The 14,604-nt window shown below is 35.7% G+C and overlaps 1 protein-coding gene across 3 annotated transcripts in view; it reads left to right on the top strand.

The window, feature by feature from the left end:
- Positions 1-14,604, top strand: part of CEP170 (centrosomal protein 170) — a 104,966-nt gene that overhangs the window by 71,850 nt on the left and 18,512 nt on the right. For all 3 annotated transcript variants that reach the window (XM_082306961.1, XM_082306962.1, XM_082306963.1), the window contains 2 exons: positions 5,332-7,158; positions 13,252-13,486. In XM_082306961.1, coding sequence (XP_082163087.1) covers positions 5,332-7,158; positions 13,252-13,486 — 2,062 coding nt within the window. The remainder of the gene's footprint in view (positions 1-5,331; positions 7,159-13,251; positions 13,487-14,604) is intronic.

Genomic DNA, 14,604 nt, shown 5'->3' on the forward strand with positions numbered 1-14,604 from the left:
TGAAATTCTTTCTTGTCATTGAGAAGAAACAGCATAAAAACGAGGTCAACAATAGTGTTGTTTGGCATGGCAGATGAGTGCCAATATTAAACTGAATGTTACTAAAACAAAAAATATAAAAACTGTTTAATATTAAAGAAACTTTCACTTGAATGCAGTTTGAGTTGGTTTGCATAGTATGTTTCTTTCCCTACGTCTTTCTCAGTACTAGCCCCAAATTGGACTTTAATGGATTGATTGTTAAACAGTCCAACCTGAGATTTCATTATTCAGTTATTATTCAGCTGAAGCATAGTATACTTCCTTATCTTGGAAACATAGAAAACCTTCCATGTTTCTTGAAAGCCACAGAAACCTTCTCCTCAACAATGAACAACTTTTATCTCCCTTTCTTGTGAGTGCCAGATGTTCAGGCTATGTCTCTCCTTAGTTAAACTATTTGCATTTCTTATTTTAAATGCTTTGTTCTTTAAGATCTACACTCTTGACTATAATGAAGTTGCTTACCTTACTTTACTACTTCTCTGCTGTTTTCTTCCTCTCAATTTCACCTTAGAGATGATGATTTGACACAGAATTCTAGTGTAATTTTTATGCTGATACTTGTGTATTGAGGTGGAGTTACTGTATGTCTTAATTACAAAATTGACTGGTAACTACAAAGGGATGTCATGTTAATGAATGCTTCGTATTCTGAAAGTGATACGCTGTTTAGTGATCAAGAAGTAACTAATTATCTGTCTACTACTTGAGGTATGTTTTTGTCCTGCAATTCCAGCATTTCCTCATATTGACTTCGAAATTTTCAGCATCAAAACAAAGTTTAAAAGATTAGGGGAAAAAATGTGTTTTAGAAGTAGAAATGCTTTTCTGTGTACACCACTTCTGAAGACATACTACTATCTAGAGAACATGTCCAATAACCTCTTGTTAGACACTGGTGAGTAGAATGAATTATTTTTTCTATAGTTTTGAGCATCTTTTTAGGGTTTTGTTTATTTCCCCAAAAGTTACATTCACAAGTGTAATGTGTGTTCTCTACTTTTTTTGTTATAGCTGCTGGCTTTCTTCAGATTTTTAAGAATCCATGTCTGTTACAATTTCAGAGCAAGCTACATCTTTGACCGATAAGTTAGTCTCTCAAAAGACTGCATTGTCAATTGATAAAACCAAGTCTTTACTGCTTTCAGAGTGGAACCCTGTGATTCTCTCCCTGCTTAGACTGCAAACCTGGTCCCAGCACTCTGCCCAGCAGTCAGGCCTTCTGCAGAAAAAAAAATGCATATTACTAAGTTCTTTGGTTTTTCGCTGTTTTTCCCCCCACCAGCACCTTGGGTCCTCAAACCAGTCTAAAAGGGTAGTGACAGAGATTCCTCTAAAGTATTTATCTATTCCACGACATATTAAAAAAAGGGGAGGCAAAAACCCAGTAGTGATATGGTACATATTTTTCTGCCCAAATTTTAGGTTTCTTATTAAGTTTAGATAACTCCCGTTGTTCCTGGCCCAGATTACATGAACTGAACCATTGTCTGAACTGCTCAATCTTGAATCCCATCGTCGAGAGTTATTTTTTTTTCTTTCAAATTACCTCTATTTCTTCTACAACACCTTAACTGAGTTGGAACTAATATATGCATTTCCTAAGTGGATTTGTGATAGATTTATTTGACCGCCCTCAGATTTCAGATAACACTAATAAATTAATTCAGATACTTGTTCTTGAGATTTTACCTGTACAATTTATTCTTTACTGGAAAAAAGCCAGTTAGCTTCTTCACAAAAGAGTTAGCTTTTAATTCTGTGTATTATTCTGGCACAATAAAAGGAAGAGAAAGAATATGACTTTTAATTCTAAAGTTGAATAAATAACTTGACAACTTTTTAAAAAAAAAAAAATATTATTGGGAATTTCTTCCAAAATGAAGCTGCTGTTATGTATTGATTAGTAACTGAATTTCTATTCAGGTTTGTATTCAGCAGATGAAAGTATATGTAAACATGTTTAATTAACTGGTTCATCAAATATAGTTCTATTTCTGATAACTTACTTTTTGAAGTACGTTCACATGGTTTTAAAATCGTAGAAGGTGAGGCCATTTATTAAAGCAAGCAATAAATTACATCCCCAAAAAGTAAAATGAGACTATGAAGTTGGAAAGTTTACAAAGAAATTCTGCTTTTGATGTTGCGTAATGCAAACTTTTGTATCAATGCATGGAAGAATTCTTACCAGCAACTGCTGCTTCTATAGTAGCTTTTCCACCCCTCATAGCAGTTGAACTTGGCATAGGATACTAAAACTCAAAGGAGATGGAAAGGGGAAAAATTAAATTATCTGATATAACTTGTACATAGAATAATGGAAAAAAAGAGCAAATTTTGCACTACTTGGGAGTATCAGGTATACATACAGGGCACTTAAAATCATAGCTCTTGAGACTGGTTCTTTGGGTGGTTAATCAGGGGGTTTGGTGGTCTTTTGTTTTTTTGTATTGTTGTAAATTGTCACTTTCAGATGGGACACTAACTAGAATCTTCTTCAGAGAGATGAATGCTTCTTTTACCATTATAAGAACTTTATGATTTAAGTGAAGCAACTACTGCATAGTGCATACCATACTGCAAGAATTCTAAAATACTTAAGGAGAAATCCAGAAAGCATTCAAGCACCAAAAATGTAATGAAAATACAATTTGATATGTATGTCTAAAGACCAGTTCACAACATCTGTCTTGTTGGCTTAGATGCTTGTATTTTCTTTAGAAATCTTAGTAGTTAAACTTCATATAACATGTATATAGCCAAAGATGGTGCTGAACAACTCCACACCTTTCTTCTACTAAAGACTGCTTGAAATTCACCAAGAAGCAAGTTACATGCCTAAATATATGTAAAAGATTTGATCTGGTAGGTATGACTGAGAGAAGTTAATCTTCACAGATAGCAATCATATTGATTTTCATTGAACCTCCAATTTTTTTATAATTTGCAAGAAAAATAGTCCAGGAATTAGAAAACCTTGCTTAGATTTCACAGATACCTCCTGCTTCTCAAATGATTGTCCTAACACGGATTACACCAAAAAAAGTGTGAGTCATTTTGCATTCATCATCAAAGGTCTGACACTGTGCTAAGAGAAAAGAAAGATTGGAGAGCTCAGATAGAAAGTAGCAGATGTGTACAATTGTACAATATGTACAATTGTATACATACAGCATGATTGTTGATACTCAATTAAGTGCTTAGAGAATTCTTGCAGAGGGAAGACCTACACTCCAGTTTCTATTCCTAGAATAACGAATGTTGGTGGCAAGCCTTGATAGAAAGATCCCGAGAGGGTTTGCAGAGCAGTCGTTTATAGATTTCTCCTGGTGAAAAGTGAATTGACAGATGTGTGTTAGTAAATATGTCACATTATATTGCAACAACCGCCAAATGAACTTGCAAAAAGAATTATTTTTCTATCCAAATATTCGAAGTCAGAGCAAATCATATTATCTCTGAGTAATAAAGGCTTGTTTCTGACAGCACAACTGCTATGTTTGTTAAATGGGCAAGGAAGGAACAGTCATCACTGTGGAAAAATAAAGTTTGGTTTCTAAAATGGGGGTATTCAGCATCAATTATTCCTTGCAACAGTTCATGGGATGGCCCTATTTTTCTGCCTGAAGAGCATTCTATATCCACTAAGAATTCAATGAAAGTGCTTTCACAGTAGTACTGCATTCTTTTGATGCTTTTTATACATTTTCTATATATTTCTATACTACAGTGTCTTGTTTGGCCTAAAAGCATTCTTTTGGTGTTCTCAACCATAGTAAGGTCTTTCTTCATGAGTAGGGCTTTTCAATACTGCTGAAAGAGTGTCTCCCAGCCCTGCAGCCTCTTCCTTGAGGGCAGGTCTCACAGGGAGAGGCTGTAGCCCCTTGGTGAGACAAGACCTTGAGCTGTGGAACAGGCAAGTAGGGAGGAAGGAGGGGGATCTTACTCTGTTCAGTGGCTTTGAAATCTGGTGCTGAACGTGTTTAGGAATGCAAGACTTGCATTCCACTCCCTGTTGTAATGGTGTGCTGATATAACAGTGACTTGTTGAGTACCTATTTTAACCTACTGTAGGAGCATAAAAACTTTACATTCATACAGTCCCACTGTACACAGCTGGCTAAAAGAGTTTGATTTCAGGGGGAACATGACTCATGTAGCTCAAATTCTTGTATCTACGAAAACTTTCCTTTTTATATGAGAGCGATCCTAGCCCATATTATGGAACATATACACTGAAATTACAATGAAGCAGGAAAAAATGCCATAGTCCCTCTGCAAGAGTGACACAAATGTTCATGAAGTGTTCCCTTTCCCAGTACACAGTCGCAGAGTGTCAGCAAGGTAGTAGTTAGCCCAAGATGCTGCACAAACAGACGATTGTTCAATCACAACCAAAATTATCCATGTTTGGGAAGAAATTCTGCCTGTCTGTAGCAGAGCAGGAGGAAAGGATGTTGCTCTGTCTTTGCACTCTTACCCTGCATCTGAAATGACTCCTTCCATTTTCCTGCAATATGCTAGTTTTAGAAAGTACGCTTTTGGAAGATGGCGTTTTCTGTCATGATCACATCTCTGTGATAAACCAGAAATGGTTCATTGCAGTAATTCCACTGCAACCTTTTAGACATTGCTGTCATAGACACATGCATTGTGTAGAATGAACTGTTCTTTTGTATGACACTCTTAACATTAAACCTCTAGTAATACAGTAATATTTTTTTGATATATGTAATCTCTTTAATCAGGAGATAGCTGTTCTAAATTACATTAGCACATTATTTTGTTCTGGTTTTATTACAAAATGTATTGCAACAGTGAAATGAAATAATATAGCTAGTTATGTACAAGTTACTATAGTTTGGTAGTTAATGTAATTCACAAACGTAGTTTCCACTCTGTAATAAGAGGAGTGTTTCCGCCCGTTCCTGTAAAGAGGAAATGATGCCTAATGAGAATAGGACAAGCAGTAATGGGCTAAACTGGAGAAAGTCCAGCTCATGTTAAAGAATAAGAAAATTATTTTAAGAGTTATCTATCCAAATAGCTTATAGGGATAGTCAAATCTCCATCAATTGAGATTTTTAAGAACTTGTTAAATGTTTTTAAACGTATATTTGTCTAAGTATAATTGATCCTGCCATAGAACAGAGTAATGGACTAATGACTTTTTTCAGTTCTGTTTCATGGTTTTTTAGTAGTCTTACGTAGTCTTAAGAATGTAATGTTTCTATTTACCTTGCTATTGAATGACTTCTCAGATACTTTTTTCTTTTTCATTTTTAGACGCAGACATCAGTGAGTCTGGTATTTCCGTTAGAAGCACTGGTTCAGCTGCTTCTATGACCAGCCAAGGTGAGCGGAAGAGAAGGACACTTCCGCAGCTTCCCAAAGAGGAGAAAGTGAATGAAAGCTCAAAAGCAAAACCTACATCTCATCAGAGATCAGAAATAGGTGAAAAGCAAGACACTGAACTTCAGGAGAAAGAAACTCCAGCTCGTGCCTCAGATGCTGACAGCAGAAGTATAGCTAGGTCAAGCAGAACGATGAATGGTCTTTCACCCAAAGCTACTGGAGACAAAGTTTTTTCTTTCCCCAGCTCTTCCAGTAAAGAGAGAGTCGAAACTGGCAGAGAAGCTTCTGTGGTGAAACAAGCTTTAGCAAAAATTCAACAAGAAAGAAAAGAGCAAGGACACTGGACACCCACAAAATTATCCTCTACAAAACCTGCTGCAAACCAGGTTGAGAAGGGTAGGGAGGAGATTGCTATGTCACCCAAAACTTTGGATAATCAAGACAAAGCTCCTGGACTTGTTACAGATAAAGCAGAAATAAAGTTGGCACAGAGTGAGGGAAAGAGAAGAAAAAATGAGGAAACTATTAAAGGACAAAGTCCTAAAGCATCTGGAGGAGAAAAAAAGGAATCTTCAAAACCATTAGTGAGGCAAGGTAGCTTTACTATAGATAAGCCTAGCACAAATATACCTATAGAACTTATTCCTCACATTAATAAGCAAAGTGGATCTGCTGCCCCTCTAGCATCTGCAAACAGGATACGTGACAGAAGTGATTCAGTGGACACTGATTCCAGTCTAGATACAACACTCATTTTAAAAGACACAGAAGCTGTAATGGCTTTCCTTGAAGCTAAATTGCGTGAAGAAAATAAAACTGATGAAGGTCCTGAGACTCCTAGCTATAACAGAGATAATTCAATATCACCAGAATCAGATGTAGATACAGCCAGCACAATCAGTCTCGTTACTGGTGACAGTGAAAGAAAATCCACACAGAAGCGGAAGAGCTTTACAACCTTATATAAAGACAGATGTTCCTCTGGTTCCCCTTCAAAGGATGTTTTAAAATCTTCTGCAACAAGTGCCAGAGAAAAGATGGAAAAGAAAACTAAAAGTCGATCTTCAGATGGTGGGTCTAGAGCTGATGCTCGCAAAACTGTGCAGTCCAGTGGAAGAATGAGACAACCATCAGTAGATTTGACAGATGATGACCAGACATCTAGCGTACCTCATTCTGCCATTTCTGATATCTTATCATCTGACCAGGAAACCTACTCTGGCAAATCACATGGAAGAGTTCCTTTTGCCTCAGCAGATGAACTTCTACATTCCAAAATGGAAGGAAAGTCGGCTAAATCAAAAACGTCTCCTGTTGCACTTGGGCAATCTAGTAAATCTACCACTCTTCCAAGACCTCGTCCTACAAGGACTTCTCTCTTGCGCAGAGCGCGGCTTGGTGAAGCCTCAGATAGTGAGCTAGCTGATGCCGATAAGGCTTCAGTGGCTTCCGAAGTGTCCACTACAAGTTCTACGTCAAAGCCTCCATCAGGGAGGAGAAGTATTTCCAGAATAGACTTACTTGCTCAACCTCGCAGAACTCGACTTGGCTCTTTATCAGCACGTAGTGATTCTGAAGCAACAATAACTAGAAGCACTGCCTCATCTCGTACCCCAGAAGCTATTATCAGAAGTGGTGCAAGGTTAACGTCAGCAGGAGATAGCAGTAAAGTTTCTGCTAGAACTCGAGCCAATAGCATTTCTCGACTTTCAGATTCAAAATCCAAGTCTTTGGCTTCAGCTCATAATTCTCCCTCAGGTATGTGAGATTATTTGAACTAGTCTTATATAATACTAGATGTTTCTCATATGTGGAATTGTTTGGTTTTGGGTTTTTTTGTTTGGTTTTTTTTTTTTTTTAAGGAACAGTTCTTACGAAACATTTGCTGAGTTTTAGTTGATGCAGTCTTTCTCTTTAGAGTAAGAGGCTTCCTTGGCAGGACTTGTCGATGTTTCTCACTTAAAATCCTAAAGACAAGAAATTGTAATCCTTTAACTCTTTGGATATTTTTTTAACTTGACACCAGTAACAGAATTGCATTGAGGCATTCAGCTGTGGCAGCACTGATTTGCATTAGTACAAAAACAGAGCAGAGATATCTTCGCTCAAGTCATAGTAGTAGAAGTTCAGAAGGTCAGCAGCACTTTTTACTACATGGAAGATACAATATTTATTCGTAAGGTAGGCTTGTAAATATGCTGAACACAAGCGTTACCTGAGGTGTACCCTGAGCATCTGTAGAATAATTATATTTATAATTTAAGATCAACTTCCAGAACTACAAAAGTGAGATTTGTTTGGTAAGAATAATAACAGTGAAGTAACAAATGGAAAAATTAAACACAAACACTACCTAACTAAATATCATAAAGTTAAGTAATTGATATTAAAATGTTTGCCTTGCCTTGGAGCAGTTGCTGTTCTCTGTTCCAAATCATGACAATTTATGATTTCATCATTATTTCCAAATCATGTTGATCTTCTTTTGTGTGGTAGTTACTTTACTATAATATTATCTTATGTATGGAAGGAAAAATATACAATTGATTAATTTTAACCTACTATTCTGTTAGAAGTTAACATAACACTTTAAGTGCAAGCAGTGTGAAAGGCTGCTAGTTTTCTTCCAACAGCGATATTAAATCAAAATTAAAATGTCATAATTCTAAAGAAGTCAACTTTCATGTGGAATGAATATCTAAAATTGATGTCCTCTTGCTTTTTGAATTGGCGTACTACCAGCTTGACCTTATTTGAAGCCAATCTGCAATCTAAGAAAAAAGTAAATAGAATAGCTTCCAGTGTTGTGTGTTGCCACTAAGATTATGTTCTCCTTTACTGTATCCCATTCAGAGTTGATATAAACATCTGTGATACTTAGATTTCCCACAGGCCTACTGGCTTTTTGTTGCTTATATGTCATAAATGTACCTTCTTGGGATTCTAAGCAGTGGTTATTCCCCAGACAGGTAGCTTTTGGCTGTGTCAATTATTAGCTGAATAGAAATTTCCGTAGAGACACAAATGAGGTGTTCACTGAACGATAAAGTTGAATCTGTTTAATATTATAACAGGTGTCTACAAAGATACAAAAAAAAGGTGAAACTTCAGAGAAAAACTCAGTCTTTCCCTGTAAGATATCATTGGAAAAGTAGCATGTTTTCAATTTTAATCAAAGTTGTAAATCGATGTGTGCAGCCTGAAAGGTGGCAACACTAGGTCAGGGAAGAGTGTCAGTTAAGATTGCTTCTATATATTTACTTTAATAATTAACACTAGTTCACATTGTGATAATGCTGATTTTTGAAAAGGGAAACCCCAGATGTTACTTGTCACTTTGCTGCTCCTTGTGTTTTTGACAAAACTGTATATGGATTTTGAGTTCTGTGTCTGTGTGAACTATTGCATGCTTCCTAAACTTTTCCCAGGTTGTTGCATTGAAGTGGTTTGATGCTTCTCTTCAGGGGAGTGGGTGTATCTTTCTCTTCCCAGTCTACTAGGCTGTCACAGTCATCTTCGTTTAATGTTCGTTTCTTTTACCTCCATTACACAGTCGAAGTTTACTGTAGCTTGTATAAAGTACTCTGTTTTCAAGAGAGAAAAGATGCCATCTTCCCATGAGCCACCCCAACATAATAAGCTAGGTATTTTAAAAAGACTGTTGTTAGAAAAATCTACAGTAGAAATAGCTTCTGTCATAAAAAGCTTTATCAGTTTATATATCACAATCAGGGAGAAGCCTGTATCACTGTAAAGGCGAAAATCTGAAAGTAATTAATAAAGCAGTCAGATATTTTCAAAACAGAAGCATGGCTTAATAAATCAATCAAGTCTATGTAAGTAAAGCATATTATTACGACTGTTTAGGATTTGGAGTTCTGGATTTTGTCTGTATATCAGTAAGCTTATTGTATAATTTTTTTACTGGACTATTTAGAGTATTCTTTAGGAAAATCTGAATTCCTTTAAAAGTGATGTAATCTTCTAGTATATGTAGAAGTGTATATGTATCTCTATCTCCTGTTACATATAGGCCACTACTCGGTACATCCCGATTTTCCCATTAGCATCTTATAAAATGATGCTAATAACTACCCAACACATCAAGTTATTATTAATAATATTATTATTTTATCCTTAGAGAAACATATTTAAAAAATCTTTGAATAGACTGTGTTACTTGTATGCAATATATAAAGATGGAATGTAGCAGAAGCTTTTCAATCCAAAGCATGTAATTCCTGAATTTAATTTTGGTTCTAGAAAGTCAACAATTCACTTAATTTTGGCACTTTTGGAAATTACTAATGAAGTGCCTGACAGAAGTGCCTCCACTGTTTTAATGTGTTTTACTTCAGGAACATTTAATCAAGGCATAACAGTGATGTATTTTCTTCTCTTCCTGGACCTAGAAAGACTGGAAAATGAATGATCATTACCAATATAGGGTTTGGGTTTTTTTTTTTTTCTTGTACCAGAAGACTGGCTGCTATCAAAGTGTTAAAAATGTTCCATGGGGCTTCTCATCAGAGTTCAGTTAACACTACCTCATTGTAGATCACTAAACATTGGCAGCAGAATCTTGCTTCTTAAATCCAGTGTACCAAAGAGACAATTATTTCTGCATTTCCCAAATCTTTTTGAATGTTCAGACATACATGCCTGTAAAAAGGGGGCAAAAAAAGATGTAGTCACTGGATTTTTTTTATTGTCTTGTACTTCTTGTGGATGAATTGCAACATAATAGCATTAAAATTGTCAGAGCTGTCAGCAAGTCCATAATTTCAAGAATCTTTTTTAGTCCTTGATACAATTAAGTATTGCTTACTTTTAAATGAAACGGCAAGCAGATAAATGGAATGTCTTGGATGAGAATTACCAGCATTAAAGTAATTACCAGGGTGTTTCTGTGGTAGCAGGCTTGATAACTGACAACACTGTGAAGACATGTGAAGTAGAATTAGTAATTTTATAGCACAAGCAATGAAAGATTTAATCAAGGCACTGAATCATCAAACAGTAGAGTGTTATCAATAAGAACAGAGAAGAGCAAAGACCTTTTTTTCACAATTGCGGAGGAAAATTGAAGATAATGTTACAGAAGGAGCTATGTATTGGGAAAACAAACAACAGGATCAGACCTAGTGCAAAAGTGCTAAGATGCAACTGTAAAACTAAGCATTGAGTCAGAAGAGAGAGACCTTGAGCAATTAGTTGTGTTCGGCAGCTCTGCCGGCTTGCTGACCTAGCTGGCATTGCAAATAACTAGCAGATAGGTTGATCAAAGCTGTTGAGGTATCTCTGGGGGGGGGGGGGGGGGGAAAGTTTTGCGCATGGAGAGAAAACAACCCTTATTAACTGCACTTTAGTATTATTGCACTACTGAGCACCAAATTTCAGGATCTTTGAAATGGATGAACCTTGAGAAGGCATTGCATCAATGCAAGTAGAGTATTTTATAAGGGATATGCTAAATAAAGTCTGTCCTCAGATCTTAGAAGTGAGATTATGGTGTCCAAATTATTAAACTTGCCAGCTTGAAGTGTTGTGAACACATTATACCTTTCGCAAAATAGTCACCAAATTAGGTTTGTCTGCTGATTATTTTAGCCAGGGTTTTGGAGGATTTTCTAGTTATTGGTACTGATATTCACAGTCTTTGGTGTCTGAGATAACTAATTGCACGATAGCTTTCAGAAATCTACACAAACTACAATGGCATTTTGGGACTGCATAATTTATATATTAAAAAAAAAAGCATATATATATGCAAAGGTATGGCTACCTTAATGGGAAACATGCTTGGATATTGCTTGTCATGAATCATACAACTTTGAGATTTTTACTGTTAAGACTACAATAACTTTTTCCCATATTAATGAGAAACCCATTGATAATCTATCAATAAACAACATTTTAAGACCTTAAAATTTAATGGTCTTAAATGTTAGAGGGGTTTTATGGTACTATGTAGACAATTGTTATTGATGTAATTTCAGTTAGTATCTCTGAAATGTTTAAGCTTTTACAAAATTCAGTATTTTTGATTGAGTGTATAATTTAAGAATCTTTTCCTAAAAAGTGTGGGTGGAAAAGAGGACCTAAGACTAATCTCATCAATACATTATATTTAAGCAAATGCTTCTAATCTGAATGTTTTAATACGAATTAACATGATAAAACACTATTTTGTACACAGAGAAATCCAAGCTTCTCCCAGACCCAGATCCTGATGTTGAAACTTACAGTGGTAGAGTACTAGAAATCAAATCTGTTTCTGATATTTCACTTCTCATTCAATTTTTAGTTTTTAAATATATGATTACATATGCTCATTGTACAGTGCTGAGTTGCTGGACTAGCTCACTTGAGAGATTTTAAGATAAATTTTATATTTATTTTGATGCATATAATTTGAACTGGGACAAAGAATTTGAACAAAATTTGATGATAAAATGTGGGCCCAACTCATAAAGCTCTTCGGACGCTGGTCACTCATTGCTTGCATGCTATTGGTGGGGAAATGTGCTTTTTCTGCTTATGTTCTACTTCCCTAAGATCAAAACAAGTTTGAAACCTCTAAAAAGAGAACAATAAGTGACTGGAGAGACTTTTTTATTTTCTTCAATAAAGTTAGAATATTCAAAAAAACTAGTAGAACTGGACATGATTTGAAGCCCACATTTAAACCTGAAAAAAATTACAGAAGCATTATTTTTTCAGCAATTAAAACTGGATTATTTATATGAGGGAAGGGATGTAAGCTTATACACCAATGTCATATCCTACATCCTGTAATCTTTGAGAGCATTACACAAGTCTTTTCTCAACTAAAAATTACTTTCAGTATTTGTTACTTAAATTCATATTGATGTGTACTTCATTTGTAGTGTTTTTTTAAATGTTTCAGGAGAAATCATTATTACTTCTTGCATTTTTCTTTTACTAAAAACAATATGCATTACTTCAACCTATTATTTTTAAATTACCAAGAGGTGATCACACACGTTTTAAAATTTCTGCAGTAATTATAGAGCCTCATGAATGTCAGTGAGTTTGGGGGACTAAATTCCCTGCAAGAATTTAGCAGGTTGTCGTGATGAGCATTCCTTTACACTTAGTGATATCTCTTCCTGCTCAGAATGTTTGAGGATAGCGTATCTGAAATGCATTTTCTAGACTTTAGTAATTCAGAGGGGGATGAGAGCCTCCTACTTAGTTTCAGTTCTCTTATACTTCAGGCTGTCTTCAGCTACATGACTGCGTACGCTTTATGTGCTACATGTGAGACTGTATGTTTTTTGCTCTGAGGCTGCTGTTTATGTAGATGTGCTGCTGATTTTTATAACACGGTATTAATTTTACCATTTTTTTTTTCTGTACTAAATACATAATGCATCATCTAGGATTTTTATGCTTTCCTTATGTAAGCATGCATTCCAGGCTTGGTGCCAGCTCCATCCTTCCTTCATGTCTCTTCATTTTTTTGTGTATCACGTAAACCTTGAATGAAACTTGGGAAAAAATCTGCAGAAAAAGTGCAATCTGACTATATACTTAAATGTTAATGAATTGGGCCCTTGTTTTGTAATACAGTTTGCTTGACTGGCTTTTACATCTTATTTCACTCATCATTATACAAAGAGCATCCATTTTATGTTTTTATTAATATTTATTATTTAACACAAATTTTGTAGCTTTCTTTTTAAGATGTAGTAAATAAACCTTCTGTGAGGTATCTGGGGATTGATAATGAATAGTTGTGTATTTTTGTGATGTTACTGAAATAATATTGTTTTTTCCTATTAAAGATGCAATAATAATTCTTTTTTAATAATTAAACTAATTTAGTAAGTGCAAGATGGAGGCGCTTTCCTACAGATTATGCTTCCACCTCAGAAGATGAATTTGGATCAAACCGTAATTCCCCTAAACATACCCGTCTACGTACCTCTCCAGCCCTGAAAACCACGCGACTGCAGAGCACTGGGACAGCAGCTCAAAGTAGCAATACATTCAAGCACAGAATAAAGGAACAGGAAGACTACATTCGTGACTGGACTGCTCACCGAGAAGAAATAGCAAGGTTGGTTTGAAAGGAGTGCCTCTAAAATAACAAACTTTTGTACCCAACCAGCTATACAGGCACACATACAGGAGAAAGAGAGCTAATGGATTTTCTGTATCACTCTACTTACTGTTTTCATTCACTGACTGAATGGGTAATTTAAAATTCTTCTAATAAGAGCCTGGCAGACAGAACACTTATGTTACCATCACATCTCTATCTAATGGAAAATGATAGTAATTTCTGACTTACGATAGCCAGATCCCAGAATATGAACTTCTAGTTGCATTAGTGGGACTTCCAGAGGAACTTTGTGTAGAACTCTTAGTTGCTAATGGTTATTTCCTGAGGCTGAAGTATATCTGATTTTGTAGTACTTTTTACATTATATTGAGGTAAAATTTCAGATCAATGCATAGGTGACAGAGAGAGGGAAAAGTGATTTTGGCAAGGTGAGAGACCACGTTCTCGTTTTAATTTTTGGTTTATCTAGACATTATTTCATGTTAGATATTTTCTGATTTAAATCATAAGTATTCATCAAAAAGTAATTTCTTTTGTTGCAAGTCCCTGAGATTAGTATAGCAATTCCTCCATTATTGCTAATAGCACTCTGCTTCAAGTGAACCAAAGAAAAGGTAGTCAATTCTACATTCTGCTAACCAATTGTTCCCGTATCATGCAATACCCAGGCAGTGAAAACTTCAAATAGCTTGCACTAAATAAATAAAATTATACAAGCATTTAAGTGTTATTTAAAACTTAGGTGCCAATGTTCAGGTTCTGAACCTTTTCACAGAACTTAATTTTGAAGCCTAAACAAGAAAAGTATTTTCCTTTTAAAATTAATCATAGAATCATTTAGGTTGGAAAAGACCCCTAAGATCATCAAGTCCAACCGTTAACCTAGCACTGCCAAGTCCACCACTAAACCATGTCCCTAAGCACCACGTCTACCCGTCTTTTAAATACCTCCCGGGATGGAGACTCAACCACTTCCCTGGGCAGCCTGTTCCAGTGCCTGACTGCCCTTTCAGTGAAGAAGTTTTTCCTAATATCCAAACTAAACCTCCCCTGGCACAGCTTGAGGCCGTTTCCTCTCATCCTATCACTTGTTACTTGGGAGAGGAGACTGA

The sequence above is a fragment of the Platalea leucorodia genome (assembly GCF_965183815.1).
Source record: "Platalea leucorodia genome assembly, chromosome: 3".
NCBI classification, from domain to species: Eukaryota; Metazoa; Chordata; class Aves; order Pelecaniformes; family Threskiornithidae; genus Platalea; species Platalea leucorodia.